Source organism: Puma concolor, chromosome A1, assembly GCF_028749965.1.
Source record: "Puma concolor isolate L17-30 chromosome A1, mPumCon1.1.hap2, whole genome shotgun sequence".
NCBI classification, from domain to species: Eukaryota; Metazoa; Chordata; class Mammalia; order Carnivora; family Felidae; genus Puma; species Puma concolor.
Genome location: NC_141667.1, coordinates 13,540,362 through 13,565,804, shown reverse-complemented (window position 1 = coordinate 13,565,804; position 25,443 = coordinate 13,540,362). Strand labels below are relative to the sequence as shown.

At 40.0% G+C, this 25,443-nt stretch overlaps 1 protein-coding gene across 1 annotated transcript in view; it reads left to right on the top strand.

Moving 5' to 3' along the window:
* Positions 1–21,583, top strand: part of RETREG1 (reticulophagy regulator 1) — a 131,076-nt gene extending 109,493 nt beyond the window's left edge. The window contains exons 4-9 of the mRNA XM_025923750.2: positions 8,752–8,878; positions 11,544–11,628; positions 13,316–13,453; positions 14,253–14,317; positions 14,565–14,691; positions 17,405–21,583. Of these exons, the coding sequence (XP_025779535.2) occupies positions 8,752–8,878; positions 11,544–11,628; positions 13,316–13,453; positions 14,253–14,317; positions 14,565–14,691; positions 17,405–17,904 (1,042 nt within the window). The 3' untranslated portion in view covers positions 17,905–21,583. The remainder of the gene's footprint in view (positions 1–8,751; positions 8,879–11,543; positions 11,629–13,315; positions 13,454–14,252; positions 14,318–14,564; positions 14,692–17,404) is intronic.
* The last annotated feature ends 3,860 nt before the right edge of the window (positions 21,584–25,443 follow it).

Below are 25,443 nucleotides of genomic sequence, written 5' to 3'. Positions count from 1 at the left end.
TAAAAAGTGATTAGAAATGTGTGTGTGTGTGTGTGTGTGTGTGTGTGTGTGTGTGTGAGAGAGAGAGAGAGAGAGAGAGAGAGAGAAAGAGAGAGAGAGAGAGAGAGAGAGAGAAAATAACAGTATCCGAAAATGTTCTCCAGTGACTTGAGGTTGCCCAACAAAAACAAAAAAGGGACTCCTTTTCCTCTGTCCCACGTGAAGGTTGGATATTTGTTGATCTTGGCATTCTGGCCCACTCAAGTTGACAGGGTCCCAGTCCTATAGTCTGTGGGTGTCACAAATGCTCTCGAGTCCTGTGAGGGTCGGGTCTGCAGGAGGCGCTCGTGGATTCAGGGATCCCCATGGAGAAGTCAAACATTAGGACCCGCGTTTTGCCAGGAGGAATTCTACACACACCACTGATTTCCAGTTTAGAATGCTTCTTGGAATAAAGGAGACATACTTCCCCTAATTGCCTAATTTTGAAGACAGTTTGCAAGAACTGTCCATCGCAGGAACAATGAACTTCTCCATTTGCGAGAAAAAGAATCGAAAACTATTCCATATAAATGAAAGTTGGTTTCCAAATTTTTAGGGCTTTTTGTCGATTATTTTGTATATTTTTATGTGTCTAAGGGAATACATGCTAATTGTTGCTGCTCTGTCAGGTATAGAAGCATTAAGATAAGTCCATAAAAAGCATGCACGGTGTCGCTAAATAACCACCGCTGACTACATTTGATACTCTTTTTTTCATCTTAATTTGCATTTATTGCGTACACCCATTCATTCAATGTTTTATTGCCTCATAGATGTCAAGCTCTGTTAGCTGCCGAAGACAGAGCCGTGCCTGTGAATTCCTTTATGGAATTGAAAGTCTAATGGGGAAGCCAACCTGACAAACATAAATTACAATTGAAAATTGCTGCCAAAGACCCTTCTCATGTGAGAAGATGCCATCGCTGTCCGCAACAGGGGCTCTGGCAGGTTGCTACCCCTTTCCCCCCTGCTGTCTCTTGGGTAAACTAGACGTTGGAGGCCCTCCAGTCCCTACCTTGCAGGTGTGGTACTGATGGCGGCCGGGCTGGGGCTCAGGTGGAGAGGACCCAGTGGGAAATGCACAGAGTGCTTAACACCTGAGTGTCTGGCCCAGGAATGCTCAGCGCGTGGTAACTGCGGACATGGTCACCATTGCCACACGCTGTGGAATCACTCTGTGGGACCTGAACTAGAAACAGCTGACGTGGTGGAGACGGAAGACAGGCATCTGAACCCCTGGGTCCTCAGTTTCACCTGGGAACCAGAGCTGCGTTTCAGAAGTTTTATTTCAGCGGCTTGGCATTTAGGGGTTCCAGATCCTTCGCTTGTTACTCCTCTACTGTTGTTTCCTCCTCATCTTTGCAATGACCCCTGTCTTCCAGTCCAGAGTGTTCTTCCTGCATCTCACTGCACATTAGGAGCATTCTCAGTTTCATGCAGTGGGGGCCTCTTCCATTGGGGATTAGTTCTGTGACCTTGAGCAAGGGAGTTAATGTGTCTAGGCCTCAATGTCCTCCGCTGTAAGACAGAAGTCTGTAATCTCATTCCATAACTCTTTTGAGATTGTTGCTTCTGCCTTATAATTTAAAATATAGTCTACTTCTCCACTGCTCCTACTGAAATATATGGCACTTTATGTTGTGTTGAAAATGCCAGAAACCAAACTGAAGTCAGCCTAAGGCAGAAGGGCCTTGGCTTCCACAGAGGGATGTCCATGGATGGCTTTGCCTCGGGCCTTTCTCTTGGGCCTGACAGAATCAAGAACCAAAACCAGACCATTGGGAAGCATTCACGCAAGCAAGCATGCCCCCACCCTGGCTCCCTGTCCCTTCTCCATCTCTCCACCCACCCTGGGTTGCCTCGCCTATGTCTCGTTGCTAGCGACCTCCTCAACTCTAAATATGTGAAGGAACTCCAGAAATATGTGAAGGAATTTCAAGTTTGAGATATTAAGAAATCTATTTTTTTTTTTTTTGCTTTAGAAAAATAACTTCCAGTTATAAAAAATATTTTGACTTAAGCTCCCTGGAATATGCTAGAAAGATCCATTGTCCTGTAAAGTATACACTAATGGAAAGGCAGTCTTAGATTCTCCTTGCTCATCCAATCCCCAGCTGTGTTTTAAGTTCTGTTTTTCTCCCCAATGGCCCTAGATGCAAGTAAATATCATTTTATAAAGGTGAGTTTTCTGTGTCGTGTGTGTGTGTGTGTGTGTCTGATTATTTTGGGGTCCCATGTAAACTTTCACTTACTGGTTGGGGCTGTGCCTTAGGCATCACTAAAACCCCGGAGCTAGGAACAGCGTCTAACAGCGTGCCCTGTACTCCGTGCGTGTTTAGGGAAATGAACGGAAAGGAAATGGTGCAGAGAGAGGTTATGTGCACTCTGCCAAAGATCCATTTGTTCAGCGTTATATATTCTAGTGCGCAGAGACTCTTTGGGCAGAAGAGATGAAACCGGCTGCTAGCACATGCTCTTACTGAATTGCGATCTATTTTTAAAGAGCATAGGAGTGTCACATTTCTGTCTTCTAGAACCCCCTAATGGAGGAGCCTGTGTGCTGCATTCTAAAATTCAGGTGCCTTCAGATTTCACGTCTGTGGCCATTAACCTCCACGGAGACAAATTTGACTTTTAATACAAAATGTCGACATTATTTTTTATTGAGATATATATTGACCACGTGAGTTGTTCGGCTCTTAACAAAAATTCACCACTTTGTATTTCTACACATGACCCAGTGAGATTACTTTAAATCAGTTTGATCCTTTGGGAGCTTGCGTTTAAGGCTTTGATGGTCAGAGCAGCCTTTAGAGAAGACTAATTATTCTGCTACTGATGCGAGACCCTTCTGAGTATTCTACCCGACGTCTGTGACTTCTGAGGTTTTCCACCCTGGTCAGTGAGACAAGGCGTGATTCCCGGTCCAGGACCCAGGAGCCTGCTCCCCCTCATCCCTTCTGATGGCGTGTTCCTCCTCATGCACGTGTACCATAGCCCTCAGCTGAAGACCAGGACCCCCGTACATGTTCAACATTCTTTCTGCAGGCTGGACTCCCCCACACTCTGTCCTGCCATCTCCAGCCTCTTTGGTCTTGGATCCCCAATATTTCATCTTGCCTAAAGCAAATTCTCCTCTTGTCTCTGTTTTTGAACCAGGATTTCTATGTAACTTTCTCATGGGGGTATTTCTTGCAGTGGTGCTTTGGGTTAGAAATAGCTGCCTCTGAACCACTTGGGACACTTACTAAAAACGTAGATTTCTGAGCTTTTTACCCCAGGGCTGCTATTTATACAGTGCCCTACGGGTTCACACAAACTCAGTGTGGGAACTGTCTAACGGGATTAATTTGGCCAGATCCCCTAATGTACATACTTAATCGATTTCTAATAAGGATATGGAGGCAGAAAGAAGGGCAGGAAGAAGGATATTGGCTTTAAATTCTACTAGGAAGCTTCAGCTCCCTTCTATGACAAAGTGAGGCTGCTTGTCTAAGGAGCCATCTTCCTCATTTTTATTCTCCTTAGACTTTCGCAGGCAGGTAAATCCATAAATTCTTCAGCTGCTGAAAAAGCACTTCACCTGGCTTAGGGTTCCTTGGCAAATAATTGCTTACCTTGCCCATGCAGAATGTCCTTTGTTAAAAATCCGCCCTTTAGTTTTTGTTATTTGGAAGGAGATGGTAACTAAATGGAATCTGCCAGGGCCTTAGCTTGGGTACCTTTTCTTGAAAGCACTGCACGTCTGCAGATCCTTGGGCAAAGCCCATCTGAAAGCCATGAGGGGACAGGGAAGCCACTTGAACTGGATCCACCAAGAGGATGGGAAGCTGGGGAGAACGGTCATGAGGGAGGGACTCTTAACTGATCCTTATCTTGTGGCTGGAACATGCAGCAGGTTCACTCCTTAAGGGGGGCATGAGTGACAGAGAAAGCTGGAAGACAGCTGGGGGTCAGGTGGGGGCTGGGGAGGAAGGACCAAGGAACCTTACTGGAAAATGCATGTTCTCTCTCAAACTAAAGGGGAAAGAGATAAACCCTGGAATCTTATACTGAAGCCATTGGTAATTAATTTGCTCCCTCGGATGAGCTTCAATCTTAGAAGACTTACACTCTTGGGTTAAGAATTCAGTAAAGCCTCAAACTGTTTTTAAACCTCTGTTTTTGTTAGTTGGGCCTTACCTTGCGTGCTGATCAGCGCCAAGGATGGTGGGAAGACAGCCACACACCATGTAAAAGATCTGTTTCCCCAGCATCATCCAATATTCACAGGAGATCCTTTCTCTGGCCATGTGTTTTCCAGATGAGGCTCTCCAGGAAAACCTAGAGTTTCATTATGTAGCAACTCTGTGTGTACGTGTACATCATCTGTGTTCAAACATCAGCCAACCGCTAAGCATGAATCTTAGTCTCTGCTAAGTATTTGGATTCTGCACAGGAAGTGTTCTTTTTTCCTGGAAAGGGTGGGTCCTCACGATGCCGTGTTGATATTGATCAGTCACACCTCATTCCTCTCTACTCTGGAAAAGAGTGAGGGGGAACATAGAATGTTCCTCCTTGTTCTAAATTACATGTCGTCTCTTCAAGGGAGGTCACTGGATTTACCCAGTCTTTGAAGAGGGCACATGTTTTAAAGGAACAAGAATTACTGGAAATCAGGAGTCTTGGCCACAGGTCATGACTCTGCCCCAAACTAGCTGAGAAGACTTGGGTTTCACTTTCCTCTTCTGCAAAATAAGACTTTGAAAAGCTGACATTAAGTGCCCCGTTTCATTCTAAATTTTATTACTATATTAGATATTCAGTTACACATTATGTAGCTGTGTTACCTAAATTGAAATTCGGTGACATGACATCCATTAATGGTAGACTATATATAATGGAAGACAGTAGAAATGTATGTTCCAGTGGTACTCAGGAGTACTCGCTAGACATTTTCAAACTATTATGAAATTCCAAGAGAGTAACTCTTCTGGGTGCATGTTTCATTTAAAGAAGAGTGGAGTGGTATCTCTTCTTAGCTTTTGGTTTGGATATTTTTAAAATCATACATATTTCCACCAAATTTTAGTCAGCATAACCTATACATTTTTTCCTCATTTATTATTCTTTTCACAACCTATTTGGTTAGATAATATTTTCATGTTTTACATGATAGATTTCTCATTTCTGTTTGTGATTGTAACAATAATTCACAAATATCAATTGGAATTATTTAAGATTATTATGTTCATACAAATATAAATAACCATGGAATTTATTGCCCTAAAATATTGTCACATAAGCCTTTTTTCCAAAGGGGAGGCAGTTTAATAAAAGTGTCCTTGTATGGCTATGGAAAATATTTGCAAGTTGAATATTCTTTTTTTTTTTTTCTCCTTCTCACCAAGTAGACACAGAGAGGGACAGGGCTACGGGTACTCAGTTTGTGTTGGTTTAGAATAGCAAACACACTGAGTATAATGTAAGACCAAGGGGGAACTTGATAACTTTTAATTGAAGAAATGAATAAGGTAATGGATGAATGGATACTGAGTTTTATTCATATCCACCTGAATCCCACTAGGAAAATAGGTAAGATCCTTAAATGTAAGACAAAATTTTCAGTTAAGTCATTGTGATATGTATTAAGCACCTTAAACTGTATGAAGACTTCACCATAACATTATTTCTATAGAGATAATTTAGTTTATTTTAGTTAATTTAGTATTAGCCTAGGCTCCTTTCCAATTTTAGGATATTTACTTACTAGACTAGCGAAAACTGTATAGAAATGTCATGTCACTTCTGAGATATGAATCCTAAAGGCAGTATTAGAACAGGGTTTCAGCATCTATAAAGTACAACTTACTCAAAAACTATTTTTTATGGCTTTCGCTAGCAGAAATATTATGTTTGCTTCACAAATAAACTCAGGCAAAAACTTAAGTAACATTTTTATTTTGACTATGGAATGTGAAGTGAGATATACTAATTAGAATGTTATTCATTCTAATAAATGAAAATAATAAGCATGATTATACATTTAAGTATGTAAAATAAATAAGCATGATTATACGTTTAAGTATCAACAAATTTTCAAGTAAAGGCCATGTATGTATACATCTGTGTGTGTGTGTGTGCGTGTGTGTGTGTGTGTGTATAGATTAAAGGACAGTAGTAAGTCAAGTTTGCATGTAACCTTCATCTAAGTTAAGAAATAGAACATGACCAATACCCAAGAAGCTCCCATGTGTCCTGCTGGTCACATTCCCTACCTACCCCACACATCCCATGCCTTAGGTAACCACTTTCCTGAATCTTTTTTTTTTTTAAATCATTTCCTTGCCTAAATAATGTTTTAGCTAGAATGATTTTGAGCTTTATATAAATGAAATAATATCGTATGTTATTCTGCGATTGTCTTCTCAACATTATGATGCTGAGGTTCATATATAAACAGAGTTCATTCATTTCCAGTGCTATTTCAACTTTCATTGCTTGAGCACAACTCACTTTATCTGTTCATTATCCTGTATAAATACAAAAATATATTTTAAGTTTGATTCAAAATATGAAATGTTCATTCATTCCATTTGAATCATTAAGAGAATGATAAACCTTTTCGTTGTAAGTTTTTCATTCATTTTTGTTAGAATTATATTTGCCAAACCGCTCAGCCAAATCTTTAAATACTAAATATGCGCGGGGAACAGAAATGAAAGTCTTTATTTCTGTCAACTGTATGGCCCCAGCAAAACAGAGCATGGCCTAGCCTAGCCTAGCCGATTTGCAATAGATTGTTCTCAGAAAGGAGGCCACAGTTTAATAATCTTTTTTTTTTAATTTTTTTTTAATGTTTATTTATTTTTGAGACAGAGAGAGACAGAGCATGAATGGGGGAGGGGCAGAGAGAGAGGGAGACACAGAATCGGAAGCAGGCTCCAGGCTCTGAGCCATCAGCCCAGAGCCTGACGCGGGGCTCGAACTCACGAACCGTGAGATCGTGACCCGAGCTGAAGTCGGACGCTCAACCGACTGAGCCACCCAGGCGCCCCTTAATAATCTTATTTCCTTTGCCACTTGCAGGTTTTTGCACTCCTGTATAAAATCTTTTCCCATCCAACAGGCGTATTGGCAAAATTCTGTTACAGATAGTGGCTTCCGTGCACTTAGTGTTTCCTTTAATAGGTCTGGAATCATTCATGAGGTAGGCGAGCCCAGTGCTAGATTTGGTCACCAATGAAAACAGACTTGCTCAATGGTGGTTCAAGAGAAGGGTAGAGTGCACGAATACATAAACCACTCTCCCTAACAGCTAAACGTCCCCGAAAGTTCGTTTCTAATGATAGGCAGGAAATCATTTGGCAAGTGTCTGCCTCGTGGAATAGTGTCTGCCTGGAGAGCTGATGATAACTCAGTGACTCTCTGGAAGAGCATTAGTTGACTCTGATGGAATAAAGAGGAAGGAAAAGGACATTTTTTTTTTCTTTTTTAATGCACTTCTTTAACTATAACTTAAAATTTGTATTAAAAAAGGAAATTTAATTATCTAATCTACAAATTGTCTTAGTGTTCAAGGTATATTAAAAAGAAATAGAACCTACATGTACACAGTCTCTGGGGAGTTGAGCATCGAAGGGCCAGGGTAGTTTTGTTTGTCTTAGGACTGCTGGATTTGAATCCAGAGATCCTCTCACCCTGACTCCCTTGCAGTCATAGCTCGGATGATAGTTCACTAACAAACATTCATTTATTGCCATATCCTTAGCTCTATGGCAGCAGGTTCCACAGGGTAGGTACTAATGATTATCCATTAAATGAATGAATTTGGGGGCCCTCGATAGATTGTTTGAACTGGTATATTTTCGTGACGAGTTAGTATTGCAAGAGTGGGATTTGAACTCGATGTCATTGTATTTGAGGGAATGCCCTGTGTCTGCATGCCTTCCTCCTGGGGAGATTGTTACTGGTGTTAGCTTATTGAGGTCCCTGCCGGAAAACGAGGGCAGGGACACACAGCACATGCCTGACACAGGCGTCACAGCCAACACATTCTACCATGATGATTGGGAGAAGTTACAGTAGAAAAAGACAAGGTACTTTGAGACTGTTGAATTGACCAACTAGAATATATATTGAAAAGGCATTATTGATGACGATGATGATGGTCAGAAGATGGATGCCAAAGTTTCTCTAAAAGCACTGTGGCTTCCCTATCCTTAAGGTTCAAAACATTCCTAACAGGTCCCTCAAGGCCCAGTATGATGAGGTCCTATCTCACCTTCCCAGCTTCGGGCAGCGTTATTCTTCTGGCCGACTCTGCAGGGCCACACGCGGGGCCCTGTGGGATGGTGTCACTATCTCCTTCTGGCTCCAGGTCTCTTCGTATGTCGTACACTGTGCTGTTTGGAACTCTTCTGAGCCCTCGGCATAAACTACTACTAATCCAGATGTTAGCACAGAAGTGACTTCAGAGATGTCCCAAAGCCCCCACCCTATACCTCTCCCTCAGCGATCCCTTCATTGTAATGGGACAATCGTGTAGTTAGTTGTTCAGCCTGTATCTCTTCTCTCAGGGCGTCAGCTTCATCCGACAGGTATCTGGCTTGTTCACCTCTGAATTCGCAGGTCGTTTCCAGAGAGTGTGGCCAATAGTAGGTGCTCCAGAAATATTTGCTGAAACAAGCAATGCTGAATGGATCATCAGAAGTTCGGCTAAAACTCGTTGTTTTCTTTTTCTCTCTTTAGCTGGGAAGTTATCAATTCCAAACCGGATGAAAGACCGAGGCTCAGCCACTGTATTGCAGAATCATGGATGAATTTCAGCCTATTTCTTCAAGAAATGTCTCTTTTTAAACAGCAGAGCCCCGGCAAGGCAAGTCTTTCAGTACAGGAGAATGACTGTGTGTGCTTTAAAATGTGCAACAAATTGGAAACGAATGAATTAACCTAATGTACCAGCTTGTAAGGGTTCTCCAATCCTGGATATAATATGCTAGGAACACATGCCATGAAGCTGACATTAGCAAGGTTCGGAAATGTTAGTGTGTTAACCCTAGAAAATCCTCAACTTTATATATTGAAATCGTGTTAGTTTTCTATTTTATGCATATTTATCTAACTCATTAACAAAAACGAATGATGATTGGTCTTATGGGCCAGACCGAGGAGAAAAAAATATCTTATGAGGAATTTCAGTTTAAAAGCAGACACAGTAAAAAAAAATACATACAATTACAGAGAACACATTGGTGGTTGCCAGAGAGAAGAGGGCAGGGCGATGGGCAAAATAGGTGAACGGGATTAAGAAGTACCAGCTTCCAGTGATGAAACTCACCACTGTGTTGTACACCTGAAACTCATATAATATTGCATGTCAGTTACAATTCAATAAAAAATGTCAGTTTATATTATGTAGGCCAGTGCTGAAGTCAGAAGGAGATGAAGTGAACAGATAGTCCTTTGAGGATGCTTTTGGAGATAACGGAGTCTCCCTTTTAGTCTAAAAAGTAGAGATTCTTGGTTTATTTAAAACTTATTTAAGAAAGAAAACCTCTGGCAAAGACACTCATAGGGATGATGTAAATGGAATGAGTGTTTTTCCAATTACGATGCAAACCCCTGGGGAGAAGTTTCGAAAGTGGTTTGGAAGGGATTATGTGGTGCACATCTTTGGAGTACTTGGATGTGTCGAGGTGGCTTCAGCTGTGATGGTGAGAGCATGGGTTTAAGGGCAGAACCATCAACAGAACCTTTTGCTTCTATGTCTGTGTTCGAGTTCCTTGAACCTCCGCCTGTAGTTGGAAGGAAGAGCCTAGGAATGTTGGTACAGCCTAAAAATCCCTCTGGTTGTACCATGTATGGGCAATCTCTTAACTTCAGTAGAATTGAGTAATAGAATTATGTTTAGACATATTTTGAGCATATTAAAATGGCAATGTTGTATATGCATGGATTTTTTTTTTTTAATCACTGAAGGTAATTCTTAGGATAGATACTCATGTGGTGGCGAGGGAGAGTTGCATTTTTGATGATTATTGATCATCCAATCATCAAAATCACTGACATGATTAAACACATTTTTAGAAGATTCTGAACGTAAAATTTGTGTGTTGGATTGTCCTAATGTGCTCTTAAGTCAGTTGGCTTAACATGATGATGTTACAAATCTAGTGGATAGTATGAAATCTCTTTCTGAAACTGAATTCTGGATATGGTCATGCTTTCATAGACTTATTCTTTCAACTTTTATGGTCTTTCCTCTTCCATTTTGCTATGAGAATTCCGTATTCTTCAACGGCCTTGCTGCTTCAGAAACAGCTCCTAATTTTGTTGCGTAAGCTCCTCTGTTCTTTTGACTAGTGAATTAATTAACCCAATGCCAAAGAATGGAAAATCAAAGTTAGTCTGAATTTTAGACCCCCTTAGTGTCAATCAGTTACTGATCGGAGTTATGTATCCTTTCCTTATATGGCTTTTTGAAATTCCCTTAATTTTGCTTCCCAGTTTAATGCCGTAACTTAAAGATGAATCAAAAGAAGAAAGATAGTTTATTTTTAAGAGTAGGATGAGGAAAACCTGTGAAGGGCTTTATAGGAGCATTTTTTTTTTATTTTTTCATTTTTTTATTTTTAATTTTTTTTTTTCAACGTTTATTTATTTTTGGGACAGAGAGAGACAGAGCATGAACGGGGGAGGGGCAGAGAGAGAGGGAGACACAGAATCGGAAACAGGCTCCAGGCTCTGAGATCAGCCCAGAGCCCGACGCGGGGCTCGAACTCACGGACTGCGAGATCGTGACCTGGCTGAAGTCGGACGCTTAACCGACTGCGCCACCCAGGCGCCCCTATAGGAGCATTTTTATCATGATGTTTAAATTTGTTAAAACAACCAAGATTTTGTTGGTCCTAACTGACAGAGAGAAGGAAATGAAGCACATTTCACTTAGGGAATTTCATTTCATTCCCAGCTGGTTTCTAAGTAACCTAGAAATGGGGTCAATCTGAGGGATGGATATGGTTAGGAAGGAGGATAGTAATGGCCAGTGGATTCATCCCAGCTGCTTATCAGCTGTGCAAATTATATTTATGTAAGTGCCTCTAATTTCTGTAATATTTTGCTGTGTTTATGAATTTTGATGAGCTTATAGAAGTAGTTTGAACTTGCAAGTTTATTTGCCAGTCTGCATTATTTTCAGTGACTGATCCCGAGTAAAAAAAAGTTTCTGGGGACATACTACTCTTCAGTTCTCTTGCATCTGGCAGGAAGAGAGCCACAGGGATGATTAATGGGAGATGTTCTCGGTGCCAGAAACGAGCTTCTAGAACCTCAAAATGATGGTTACTAAGTGTTAAAGTGGACTGAGGCTGGTTGAACACCAGCAGTCATTTGTCAGACCCGAGTACAAAAGAACATGGTTTGAACAACGTTTGCCGTAACGGGACAGATCGCATATAGATAACTAATTGGGTGTGTATCCTGTCCTCTAAAAGGTCTGGGAGTTCTGTATAACTGTCACATGTTGTTTCTATCATTTCTAGTTTTGTCTCCTGGTCTGCAGTGTGTGCACATTTTTTACGGTCTTGGGAAGTTACATTCCTGGGGTTATACTCAGCTATCTACTGTGTAAGTATAGTAGAACATTCGGCTGATTTATGTGATGCATATGGTATCATTTAATGGTCAGCAGGACCTTCCATAGTTTGGAAGAGGAGGGATGAGTTTTTAATTATAAAGCACATGGATCCTTCTTTAAGTTCCTGCTGTAAAAGGTTTTTCCTTTTCCTAGAGACCTGTACTGGTAGGGGGTAGGTACAATGGCACAGCCAGTTTGGGTAACAGTCTGGCAATTTCTTAAAAACTCTACGTGATCCAGCTATTCCACAGCCAGGTATTTACCCAGGAGAAATGAAAGTATACATTTACGCAAAGACTCGTATGCACATGTTCACAGCACCTGTATTTGTAGTAGCCAAAAACAGAACACAGTCCTTACGTCCACCCATAGAGGCATGGGTAAACAACCTGTGGCATAGCCATTCAGTGACCACTCAGCACTAATACGTTGATGTATGCCACAGTCTGGCTAAATCTCAAAATAATTAGATCGAGTGGGAAAAAGTCAGGTAAAAAAGAACATTTACTGTATGATTCCATTTATGCATAATTCAAACTAATCTTCAGCGGCAAAGCACACAGAGGGTTGCCCAGGGAGGAGGAGGGAGGGAAAGGCAGGGGAAGGATTAATGAATAGGAAGATGAGGAAACTTCAGGGGGTGATGGATATGTTTACTATCTTCATTGTGGTGATGGTTTCTTAGTTGTATGCGTATGGCAAAATGTGTCCGACTGTATAATTTAAATATGTACAATTTATTGTATGTCAAATACAACTCCAAAATGCTGTAAAAAAGTATAGATTTCCAGCTTGGCTTGGAAAATATGATCTGGTGCTGCCACCTTGAGATGGGACAGGCACTCTCCATTTAACTAACCCTCATATTTCCCTATTTTTCTTATACCAGCTTTTAAAATGTACATATACTTCCTTGGCTTCTAGTGATATTGGGGTTTGCAACTCCTATTTAAAAGGTAAATGGGCACATTTTCTAACAACAACAAAGAAATAAACACCAGGGAATACAATACATTCACGGTGTCCATCTTCGTTTGTTTTTGTATTCCTGGTGCATAACACCCATGGCAGCTGATCCAAGCTTACATCCATTCTCCCACGTGGAACTCATGTACATATCAGCCCATGATCTGCCTTGTCTAGGAAGTAAAGGAACAAAGAGCCGGGGAAGGAGAGTCTGATATGGGCAAGGCATTATTCAGATGGTTTGCGTTGGCCTCATTTATTCTTCACAAAGCCCTAACAGATGTTATTATCCCAATATTACTGATGAGAGGCTAATAGATAATAACTTTCCTATAGTGAAATGGCTTATTTAACAAATAAATAGAATGGAGATTTTAATCCAGGACTGTTGTCAAGAAAGCATGTAAGCTTTGTGTAATTGTTGAGACTGAAAGAATTGAAAGGAGGAAGTTGATGCGATAGCAAGTCTTTGAAAACAATGACCTTAAGCATAGTGTGGGTATGCACACACGTGCACACGCGCACAGGAGAAAATGTTTTCATTGTGGGAGGAAGAATACAAATGATGAGCTTACTTCACAGAAACATTTCTCGAAGTAAAACACTTGCATTTGTCAGTAAGGAAACTGAAATATTTTTGTGAAATACTAAGATGTAGCCTTTTGAAAGGAAGGCCATCTTACCTACGTTCTCTTCCCTCTTATGTTTCAGTATTGTGTGCATTTTTGTGTCCACTGTTTAAGTGTAATGATATTGGACAAAAAATATACAGCAAAATCAAGTCAGTTCTGCTGAAACTAGATTTTGGAATTGGAGAATATATTAATCAGAAGAAACGTAAGAGATCTGGTAGGTAAAATTTGAATTTTAGATACCGTGCATGGAATCAGACATCAGCTGGCCACTTATTATGAAATCAATTTTAATACATTTCAAGGCGCTTTTAGCCTTTTATTGCATATTATTACAGAAGTTAATCCCCCACAGTAATACAGCTTTTGCCTATTTAGGCTTTTATTTTTTTGTCGAACATACAAGAAATTGACTTTTTGATCCAAATTGTCAGGGGAAGGAGAAAAGGATTCAATAATTCTGTATTTGCTATTTATGATTTCTTTCGTGTAAGTTATTTTATTTTGGTGTGGACTATTGCAAATAAAAAAAACAACACTAGGGCTGAGAGCGTGGGAGCAGTGTAAGGGGATTGAGAGAACAAGGGGAGGAAAAGAAAACAGAGGAAAAATGAATGTAATCATTATTCACTACTGAACTTGGCCTATGACTTTATAGATTCTCAAACTCTAGCAAGCATCAGAATCACCTGGAGGGATTATTAAAGCCTGGATTTCTGGGCCCCACCCCAGAGTTTCAGATTCAATTGGTGTAGGGCGGGGCCTGAGAATATGCATTTCTAAAAAGTTCCATCAGATCAGCGATGCTGATGCTGCTGGTTCAGGGACCACACTACGAGAACCACTCTATGGACCATTTCCCTTGGAAATCAGACTTTTGCAAATACGTCGTGTGCACACATTTGATTATATGGGAGCATTGGAGACCGTGAGGAATGCGGGGTCAGGATATCACTGTATAATGAATGAAATGTACTGTCTAGGAAACTGAAAGCCTCTAAATTTTCTCTCAACAGAAGCAGATAAAGAAAAAAGTCACAAAGAGGACAGTGAATTAGACCTTTCAGCTCTTTGTCCTAAGGTATTTTTTTGTTTAGTTTTCAGTTTGTTCCTGGGTGGTTTGACTGTTAAGTTTACTTACATGCCCTCAAGCTGAATGATTTTCCTAATAGACTCCTCTCATTCCTCTAAGATGACTGAACAGTTTCAAAAGGAAAATTACTCATCTGGTTTTTATTATTCTGACATTCTTTGGTGTTCATATGGAGTTTTGAAAAAGATTTCTGTCCGAAGTTTAAAATGTGCCACTGCTATTTATCTTCACACAGATTAGCCTCACGGTTGCTGCTAAAGAGTTGTCTGTGTCTGACACGGACGTATCTGAGGTCTCCTGGACTGACAATGGGACCTTCAACCTTTCAGAAGGATACACTCCACAGACAGACACTTCTGATGGTATGCTCACATTTCTGCGTGCCCTTATTATTATTAGCACGTGCAAAAATATTTACCTCTGTCAACTGCTGAGTGGATAAACAAAATCCGGCATATCTACACGATGGAGTGTCACTTGGCTATAAAAACAAAGCAGTGACACATGCCACAAGATGGATGGGCTTTGCAAACATTATGCTAAGTGAAAGAAGCCAGACGCACAAGTCCACGTATTGCGTCAGTCCATCTATAGGAAATGTCCAGGATGGACAAATCCATGTGGACAGAAAGTAGGTTAGTGGCTGCTGGGGCTGGGGGAAGGAGGAAAGGTGACTGGTAATTAGTGTGGGTTTTTCGTCACGATGTAAATGTTCTGGCATTAGATAGTGGGGATGGTTGCCCCACTTTGTGAATATATTAAAAACCACTGAATTGTACGCTTGAAATGTGTACACTTTATGATCTGTGAATCGTACCTCAAAAGCTATTCCTTTTTTAAAAGTATGGAGAAAAAAATCCAAGCCAGTCAGTATCCAAATCTGCCTTTATTTTCAAAACAAATAAACAACCGACAGTGAAAACAATGAACTTGTGAAGTGTCTGGTGGCATTGTGTATGGCGACAGTGGAAGGAGGGGAAGAGACACTTTCATCCTGTGTATTCAGGGCTGGTCCCCATCAAAGAGGATTAAAGTATGGAGGACAAGCTCCCCAAATCCGAAGCTGACTCCATGGTTTCTCATGGTTTTCTTCAAAGTTAGTTCTTTTTTTTTTTTTTTTTTAATTAGGATAAGTTTAAAACAGAGAGACAGTCTTGTACAGTAAGTTAATTTTTGCTAGTCTCCTTGGATTATTTCAGGTCATTTTAACCATATATTGAATACATGAGATTACACTGGAAGATTATGAATTGTTCTATATGTGTTTTTACAGGCAAGAACGTACTTTCTTTTTCTAGAGGAGGAGGGAGGCCATACAGTGTTTGAGAAAAGACAGGCTTGGAGATTGGGACACCCAAGCGTAGTCTTGCCTTGGTCATTAACTGTGTGACCTTGAACAGGTGACATGATTTCTGTGGACCTCAATTTCCTCAACTTTCAAGTGTATCAGAACACTCACGGGGTGCCTGACTGGCTTAGTTGGTAGAGCATGCGACTCGTGGTCATGAGTTTAAGGCCCACTTTGGGTTTAGGGTCTACTGAAAAAAAAAAAAAAAAAAGGAAAAGGAACACTCACGCTGTACAAGCCCTACATATCAAGATGAGGATAACAAACCCGTTGTTCTTAAGCATTCTGTCTCAGACTTACACAACAAAAGGGGCAGCAGTCATGCCCCCCACAAAGAAGGCTTTAATTAAATTGAAGACTTCAAGTTACTATTGTAAAGAGTTAACTGTTACACTGAAAGATTTTCTATGGAAAGTGAAAAACAATAAAATCGCTGTCTGCCTACTAACCTGACATTGCTTTCAAATGTCCCAAATCTTAAGTGATCCGATATGTATTCAGGACACGAGTTTGGTAGACAGGATATGGTCACTTTCAGCTATATTTATGGAAAGCGAAATGTTTCCGTAAGCTCTTAGGTTGAACATGGAATAGAAGGAGCGATACTTTCTTTTGATTCATTGCTTTAAACAAACATCGGTTACAGATGCTGAGATAGATCTTCACGGATGAAAATGCTGGGCCAGGATAACACTCACCATCTGCTGTACCAGAATCCATGAAAACCTCCAGTTGAAATATATTGTTTTTACTTTGTGATCATACAGCATACATATCCACATTAGCTTAAAGCTAATACCCTCCCTGGGGCAGGATGAAATTTTTGTTTATGATGAACATTTAAAACTGCAGTACATATATACAATGGAATATTACCCAGCCATTAGAAGGAATGAAATCTTGCCATTTGCAACAACGTGCATGGAGCTAGAGAGTATTATGCTAAGCAAAATAAGTCAGAGAAAGACAAATACCATATGATTTCACACATATGTGGAATTTAAGAAACAAATGAGCAAAGGGGGGAAAGAAGAGGGAGCCAAAAAACAGACTCTGAAAATACAGAACAGGGGCGCCTGGGTGGTTCAGTTGGTTGAGCATCCAACTCTTGATTTTGGCTAGGGTCATGATCCTAGCTAGGGTCATGGGATCAAGCCCTGCATCCAACTCCAGGTTGAGCAAGGAGCCTGCTTGGGTTATCTCTCTCCCTCCCTCTCTCTCTCTCTCTCTCTCTCTCTCTCTCCCTCTCCCTCTCCCTCTCTCTCCCCCCTCCCTCCTTCCCTCTCTTCTCTCCCTCTCTCTCCCTCTCCCTCTCCCTCTCTCTTTCTCTCAAATGAAAAAATAGAGAACAAACTTATGGTTACCAGAGGAAGGTGGGTAGGGGCGTGGGTTAAATAGGTGATGGGGATTAAGGAGGGCACTTGTGATGAGCACTGGGTGTTATATGTAAGTGTTGAATCGCTATATTGCACACCTGAAACTAATACACTGTATGTTAATTCATTGGAATTTAAATTAAAAACTAACATCAAGTCATTACATACACTGTTTTGTACTTAAGAGGAAAACTAAGGACGTAGGGGGGACATGTGGAATTTGTGCACTTGTAGAGAGATGGTCAGGTTTGCCTAGAGTGTGGGATGGACAGCAGATTATCTTTTAGACAGTTCTTTCATTTCAGATTCATCACGGTGCTTAAGCATGAACTTCTGTTACACATTCCACAGATCTCGACCGGCCTAGCGAAGAAGTTTTCTCTCGAGACCTTTCCGATTTTCCATCTGTAGAAAATGGCATGGGAACAAACGATGAAGATGAATTCAGCCTTGGCTTGCCCACTGAGCTCAGGAGAAAAAAGGAGCAGCTGGACAGCGGTCCCAGAGCAAACAAAGAGAGGCAGTCCGCCGCTGGCCTCACCCTTCCGCTGAGCAGTGACCAAACCTTTCACTTGATGCGCAACCTGGCCGGGGACGCCATCACAGCCGCAGTGACGGCTGCCATCAAAGAGCAGTTAGAGGGCGCCGCGAAGCAAGCACTCTCTCAGGCTGCCCCCAGCCCGGGAGACGACACAGACACAGAAGAAGGTGATGACTTTGAACTACTTGACCAGTCAGAGCTTGATCAAATTGAGAGTGAATTGGGACTTGCACAAGACCAAGAAGCAGAAGCACAGCAAAGTAAGAAGGCTTCGGGCTTCCTTTCAAATCTTCTCGGAGGAGGCCATTAGTCTGGGAATCAACTTGTTCAACACAGCACAGATAAAACTACCAAAAAATTATAAACAATGCAAAAAAAAAAAAGAAAAAGAAAAGGAAAAAAAATTTTTTTGAACTGTGGGCTTTACTGATTACTTCAGATTGTTTTTCTTATTTTCCCTTCTGCAGTGAATTAATTGGATCTATATCAGCTGATACTGATAGACTGATATTTCCTATAGTTATTTTTATGTAATAAGCATGGAAATGAACTTTGTATACGTATATATACATGCTGTGTTATCAGAGATGAATATTAGAGGTTGTTTTTAAAGCAAAACACCAACTTATTGAGATCCTCCTACACCTATTCCTTATTTTTCCTTTACAATTAATTTTTCAGGCATGCAAAAACTTTATTGTAACTCACTGAAATATTAACAATTCGTTGGTGAATACATGCGGTATCAGCTCCTTTGTTTACCGATACTTGGAAACAGTTAAAAAAATTTTGGTAGATTCTGATGTGAAAAACCAAAAATTATCAAGGTATCTTCAGGTGGAGGACTTGGGAAATATTAGCAAAATTAATTTCTTAGGAAAAAATTTTAAAAATATATTTAACTACTTTGGATAGGCTGATACATTTCCATGTTATTTCTGCAGTTATAGACTTAGGCTTACCTATAAATGGCATGCTCCATGGACTACCAGCTCTGGTCTTGCAAACGGGTGGTATTAACCCATCGAAAGCAAGTAATTATATATCACATAGACAGTGGTTTTGATGTAAACAGAGGTTGGGCTGTGTTTTGTTGTTCAACTGTCATATATTTGTAATAGAGATGTTATGAAGTGCAGGTATGTTCTGCCTGCTCAGACCTAAGTTAAACCCTCATCTTTCATATTATGTCATAGAAAAAGTCTCTTAAAATTGTGAAATTAGTTCCTGATACGTTCTATGAGTGGCATTGTCATCAGCGGTAGAGAGACAAGAACTGTTTTCGTAGTCTGTCTTAGAGTTTCCTAAAGGAGAGAAATTTGCTTGGCTTTAAGGTGTATTTATTTGCTATTGAAGTCTAAATAGGTAACCTGTTTCTCATTGGGAAGCTAGAATATATTCTTCCTTTATTTTAAACTTTTTTAGATCACCTTTAAATAACCAAATTTGACTTAGGTTTTTAACAAAACACTTAGCAGAAATCAAGCTAATTTTGTTTTTGTGATACAAACTTTTAATAGTGTTGAGGGACCATGTCAGCCAACTACCAACAATCCCTTCAGTCTTCAGGTACAGCTGGCATTTCTACAGACGCATGCAGACATCTGAGACCCTCAGAAAGGAAGGATAATCCAAGAATATAGGAAATCTGTGGTCTCTTCCCTTCGTTTTACCCTTTCCTTATATTTCTAAAGACTGTAGGTAATCTTATGTTTTAATGTAGCATCTCTTATTTATTTTTTCTTTCTGAGGTATTAAAATATCTAGACTGAATTTTGCCAAATGTTAAAGGGAGAAAAGTTACTGAGGACTTTGAACACTTGCTTTTTGTGATTGACTATGCTTATATGTCATCAGTGCCTCATGACTGTGTTTGATGTCCTTTATTGATACAAAGTGAGCCTGTGCCTTCATTATCTTGCCCATTTTGGTACAAATGAAAACCTGGTGTTAGATCAATGAACTGTGTGGGTTAGGGAGGAATAGACCTGAATTCTATTCAATACAAGTTTCTGGACACAAAGAAAAATACAGTCACATATTTATGAAATAGTTGTCACCAGGATTCTTCTTTTTTAAATTTTTAATGTGCATGTTTCTGCATTTAAAAAGCATCTGTGGCCATTAAGTCAAAAAGTGTACAGGTCATTTCAATTTCTTCACTGAGGGGAACACAAGAAGATTGATCCAAGTAATTAAAACGTGTTAAAAGTCACTGGACAAGCTTGCAAGAAGATAAACTCAAGAGTTGGTGGTATAAGCCATAAAGATAGGATCATATATTATAAACTATAAATTAAAAGGGATGTGGGGATGGCAAGGTTGGTAGGGTAGAAAAATGTGTAACACTTTCGAGAAGACATACTAGCTCTCTATGGAGAGTAGCATTATAACCATACGTGTACTTCAATATTATTTATTCAAGAACATAAGTGATTACAGATTCACACAATTGATACTCTTTGATAATGGTACTCTTAATTCAGACAAACAGGGATGCCGAAGGTGTGTGTGTGTGTGTGTGTGTGTGTGTGTGTGTGTGTGTGTGTGTGTGTGTTGGGGGATATATTTCTGATTTCAAGATATAGTAACAATAAACCCTGGTGACTGATCCAGTACCCTGGGAACTATTTATCCCTTATCATGAGGATTTCTGCATTCATTAAAAGGTGAAACGTGGATTTTTTTTTTATTATTATGTAAAGGAATTGTAGAAAAATGCTTTGCTCTCTTCCTATAGAAAATGATGAGCAAAACCAGACAATGGGAATAACACACACCGATCATGCATTTTGACCTAAAACGATAAAGCAGGGCTCAGAAGTTCAAGCTTGCTTTGGAAGGTCAATCCAGGCCTAAAACAGTGTTTATATTCTCATTTTGGATCATCGTTGCTTTTTCTTACCCTAAAAATCTTCAAATGTGATTTTTAAAAACTGTCCCCCTTCTAGTGTGGCAGAATATTAGGAAAAGAAACATTTATAAGGCTTTGCAATTAGCAAACACCCTCAACATATTTAGGCATATCACTCATATATTTGAAGTAAGTGCAACTTTTTTCCTTTTAAAAAAATGGCAAATGCCAGTGTACTAGCGATTTTAGGCAAGAAGCAAATCTACAGTCAAGAAAAAAAAGTGACTTAAACGTTTTCCTTTTCTGTTTATAATTTTGGTTGATGTAGTTCTTTACATCACTCCAGCTATATTCGTTACAAGATAGGAAATTATTCTGAAAACACTTACTAAACTGTTTTCATAGGTCATTTGTGTCATGATGAAGCTAGAAAGTCTCAGAACTATATTTTTGTGTATTATTCCTCCATTTCCATTGCAGCATTTAAGGTGGGATGAGAGGTCATTAATAAAATTAGGAAGCGAACTATTCTGTCATACGGGGATGTTTTTAGAATAAATGGAAAAACGTCTGAAGCATTTTCAGGGGAGAAAAAGGCTATATAAAACCAAGACAGTGAAGTTTTTTCCTGCCTGTGTTTCAACTACGCCATCTTTTCAAACATTAAAACAAAGTCAATCAATAAGTATCTGCTTATAAGAAAACTCTAAAGTTATTTCAGTGGGACTGGCACTATATTGGCCTCGTAATCCAATAAATGCTATGGAATAAAAAGATGAAAAGTGTTGCAAAAATGTCTTTTTTTTCAGTTGACTCTGGACCATGTGTGAGGTTCTACACTAGTCATTTTTAATGGATCTTACCCTGGGAGACTCCAACTAAGTCACATAACATTTGCACCTGTTTCTTTCATCTATGAAATTAGCACCTGCGTCTCATAGTGTATAATTGTCTAAGACGGGGTTTCGCAAACTATGGTCTATAGGCCAAATCTGACCTGCCACTGTTTTTCTATGGAATAGCAACTAAGAATGCTTTAAAAAAAAAAAGTTGAAATCCGAAGAATAATTCATGATGTGTAAAATATGCAAAATTCAAAATTTAGTGTCCATAAATACAGTTTTGTTAGAACACAGCAACGTTCACTTATGTACTGTCTATGGCTATTTTTATGCTAAAGAGAAAAGCTGTACAGTTGTGGCAGATAATAGTTTTAGGCCTACAAAGCCTAAAATATTTACTATCTTGCCCTTTATAGGAATGGTTTGCCAAACTTTGGCCTAATACATAGAAAACACTCAGTTATAGTTAGAATCATGTGTAATCCTCATGACTCTACACTTAAGTAGTAGGAAGAGCATTTTTCAGAAGGACAAGGTTAGATAAATTATCCAGTCACATAGCTAGTAAGGGGGAAAGCCAGTTTGACCGCAAAGCCTATTCTCTTTCCAATATGTCACATTATCTAATATTTTTTGTTTTTTAATACATTAAGAAAGATCATAATTTTAAATAGCTTAGCAGAACTTTACTAAATACTAAAGACTGTTTTTATTTTATTGAGATTATTTTTTTCTCTTTCCAAAGAATCCGGAAACCAGCTGATCTATACTATTTTAAATGCTCTGATAACCCAAGTTTTCTCAATTCTTTAAGAATATCTCAATTCTTTGTTAATCTAAGAACAGCATATCTAGATACCCAAAAAACAAGAGGTAGTAAAATGTTTTCAAATTGTTTACTGAAAATCATAATTTTTTACTTAACATTTTTATAAATGCAAAATTCATAGAAATTGTAAACCATTTAATAAATGTTAGTTTTTATATTCTTTGTTACCACCCCAAAACTAATCGCAAACAGCCCAATCCCCTTTAGTTTTCCTTTTAAAAACCAAGTAGCTATTGCAATATGGGTATATGAAAAGTAGTAAGCCTGTCACAAGATAATACTGCCTATCAACACCAGTATCTCAATTGACTTGAAGATGAACCTATTGCCTCTTACTTTAAATTTTGTAATTATCAAAAATCAACATCCCAACATTTTCCAGCATTGAAAAGGAAGCACATCTTCATGGACACTGTCCCTTTACACTGTATAACATAACTTCAGTAGTTTGGCAATTAAGTGAAGCTCGTGTATCTTAAGAGCTATGTCACAGTATCCAGAAAGAATTCTAATTGTTAATATTTTTCAAATCTAAATCTTTCACGTGGGCAGTCTCAGTTTAAATTCTTCAGCAAAATGATTAATTTGGTAAGAAACATTTTTTATAGCATTGTCAGCAGAGATCAGACACATTAACATAATTCTCTGAATGTACTGAAGTTTAATGCAAGGTCTCTTGGTCAGTCATCTTGCATTTACCAAGGAGCTATTGGCTATAGACCTGCTCCTTTCTAGTATTTTTTTCCAACAATTCCAGATACTGCTGCTGGATCTCAAGGCCCCCTTCTATTCCCAATGCCCATATAAACTGAAACACTACTGTTTACCGGATGAAGATAGAATTCGACGCTTTACCTAATACCTTAATCCTCTCTAGTCTTAGTTTCTCTTAATTACCTGTATCCTATGCTTCACCCAAACTAGACATATTCTTCCTAAATATGTCTCTTATTTTCCTCTCTCCACAGTATTTCTTCTACCTTCTGCCTCCCTTCTCCATTCGCAGATGAAGTCCTCAATCTTTCCTCTCCTTCAAGACCCATCTGAAATGTCAGCTCCTCAACAAAAACTTTTCTAATTGGATGAGAGTTCTCTAAATACCCATTGCCTCTTTATATTTTGTTGTACGTGATCCAGTCTTTAATGTGTTCATTGTGTATTTCTTACCATCCCTATCAAATTATAAGAAACTCCTGGAGAGTAGGGATGTCTTAATTTAGAACTAGTAGACTATTTTAAAGGATAGAGTGTGATTTTTAATAAATATACATTTGATCTTTGTCCATTCGGGGCATAGAGCTCACAAAAACCCAAGTGTTAAGAGGATAACAGTGTTTTTGGTTATGTTAATGAGGTGATTTTTGGAAAGCCCTCAGGTAACCTAAGGATGAGAGCGGGTTGCCTGGGGAGCCAACCACGTGATGAGAGGGTGGAAATTTTCAGGCCCACCCCCTCACACCTCTGGAGTGGAGAAAGGAGCGGGATATTCAGTTCAATCACTTAAGATTTAATCAATCATGCCTATGTAATGAAAGCTTTATAAAACCCCAAAAGGATGGGACTCAAGAGAGCTCTTAGGTTGTTGAACCAGAACAAATCCATGTGCCAGATGGATGGTGCATCCCAAACTCTATGGAGACAGAAGCTCCTGAGGCGCCTGGGTGGCTTGATCGGTTAAGCGTCTGACTTCGGCTCAGGTCATGATCTCACAGTCCGTGAGTTCGAGCCCCGCGTCGGGCTCTGTGCTGACAGCTCAGAGCCTGGAGCCTGTTTCAGATTCTGTGTCTCCCTCTCTCTCTGCCCCTCCCCTGTTCATGCTCTGTCTCTCTCTGTCTCAAAAATAAATAAACGTTAAAAAAAAAAAAAAAATTAAAAAAAAAAAAAAAGAAGCTCCTATGTTTGGGACCCTTCTGGACCTCACCCTATGTAGCTCTTCATCTGGCTTTTCATCTGCATCCTTGACTATCCCGTTCAAAGATGCTGAAATGGGTTCTGGTCATGAAAATGGATTGAAGGAGGCAGGGAAGAAATTAACACATGAAGAATGAACAGATGCCAGAGAACCACAGAAGAATAAGAAACAGTAAAACCACAAGTTCTTTATGTAGCCATCTTTTGGTTTATTTTTTAGAGAAGCTTGGAAATACAGTGTTTTTGCTTATCCCCATTGATGATTAGTACTAGGTACATTTCTTCAAGTGGGTATCTTGTCCAGAGGCTATTTTAAAAGATTTTGATAAGCTGAAAAGCAAGTTTTCTGGAATAAAAATCACCACCAGACAACACTGCAGTAAAAAATTCATTTAACAAATACCGAGCCATCTACGTGCCAGCACTGTCCCAACACCGGGTACAGAGCAATGGCAGGAGTCTGGTTTGCCCAGGATGGTTGGGTTTCCTGGGACACAGGACTTCAAGTGTTAAAACTGGGAAATCGGTGACAAACAACAAACGCTAGTGGTAGCCAGTCTCCCATAATGGTCCTCAGACACCCTCTTCATGCCCCTATGTAGTCTCCTCCCACATTAAATAGGGCTGGCCTTCATAAGTAATAACACACCGTGGAAATGACAGTGTGTGACTTCCAAGGCTAGGTCATAAAAGACACAGTGGCTTCCACTTTGCTCCTTCTGGAGAAGCCAACTGCCATGTTATGAGGACGATCAACTGGAAAAGGCCACTAGGTGAGGAACCAAAGCCTCTTGCTATAAGCATGTCAATGAGCCATCTTCAACAATGAGCCCGAAGCCTTCAACATTCACGTTTCCTAGACCCGCGCTGTTGCACACGAGGCCACAGTTAATTGAGCACATCAGAGAAGGCTGGCCCCTGCGATGTGCTGTTGTGTAATAATACACACCAAAGTCCCAAGATCTAGTACCAACAGACGAAATGTAAAATTTCTCATTAAATCCTTTGGGTTGAGTACAAGTCCAAATGACAAAATTGTGTATATGTTGAGTTAGATCTTACAACCCTTTCTTTTTGCATTTTAAAAACGTGGTTGCTATTGGACTGACGATAACCTCTGTGGGTGGCTCCGATTACATTTCCAAGGCCTGCGGCTTGGCTGCGCTCCCAGCAGGCAAACTTTGCATTTCAAGCGTTTCGCCTGCGCCCTCGGCTGGAAGGGGCCGCCTCGCAAAAGCCGAGGCTCCGGCCCGGCCTCTGGTTTTCTTGCGAATTCCCGCAGCCTCCAGCTCCAGTCTCCGGTTTCCCGGGACTCCGGATGGTCCGGCGAGCGCTCGGGCGGTCCGCCCCTCCCGGCTTCCGGGACACCCATTTTCTGAGCTGCCAGAGCGCAGCGCGCGGTTTTCAGAGAGG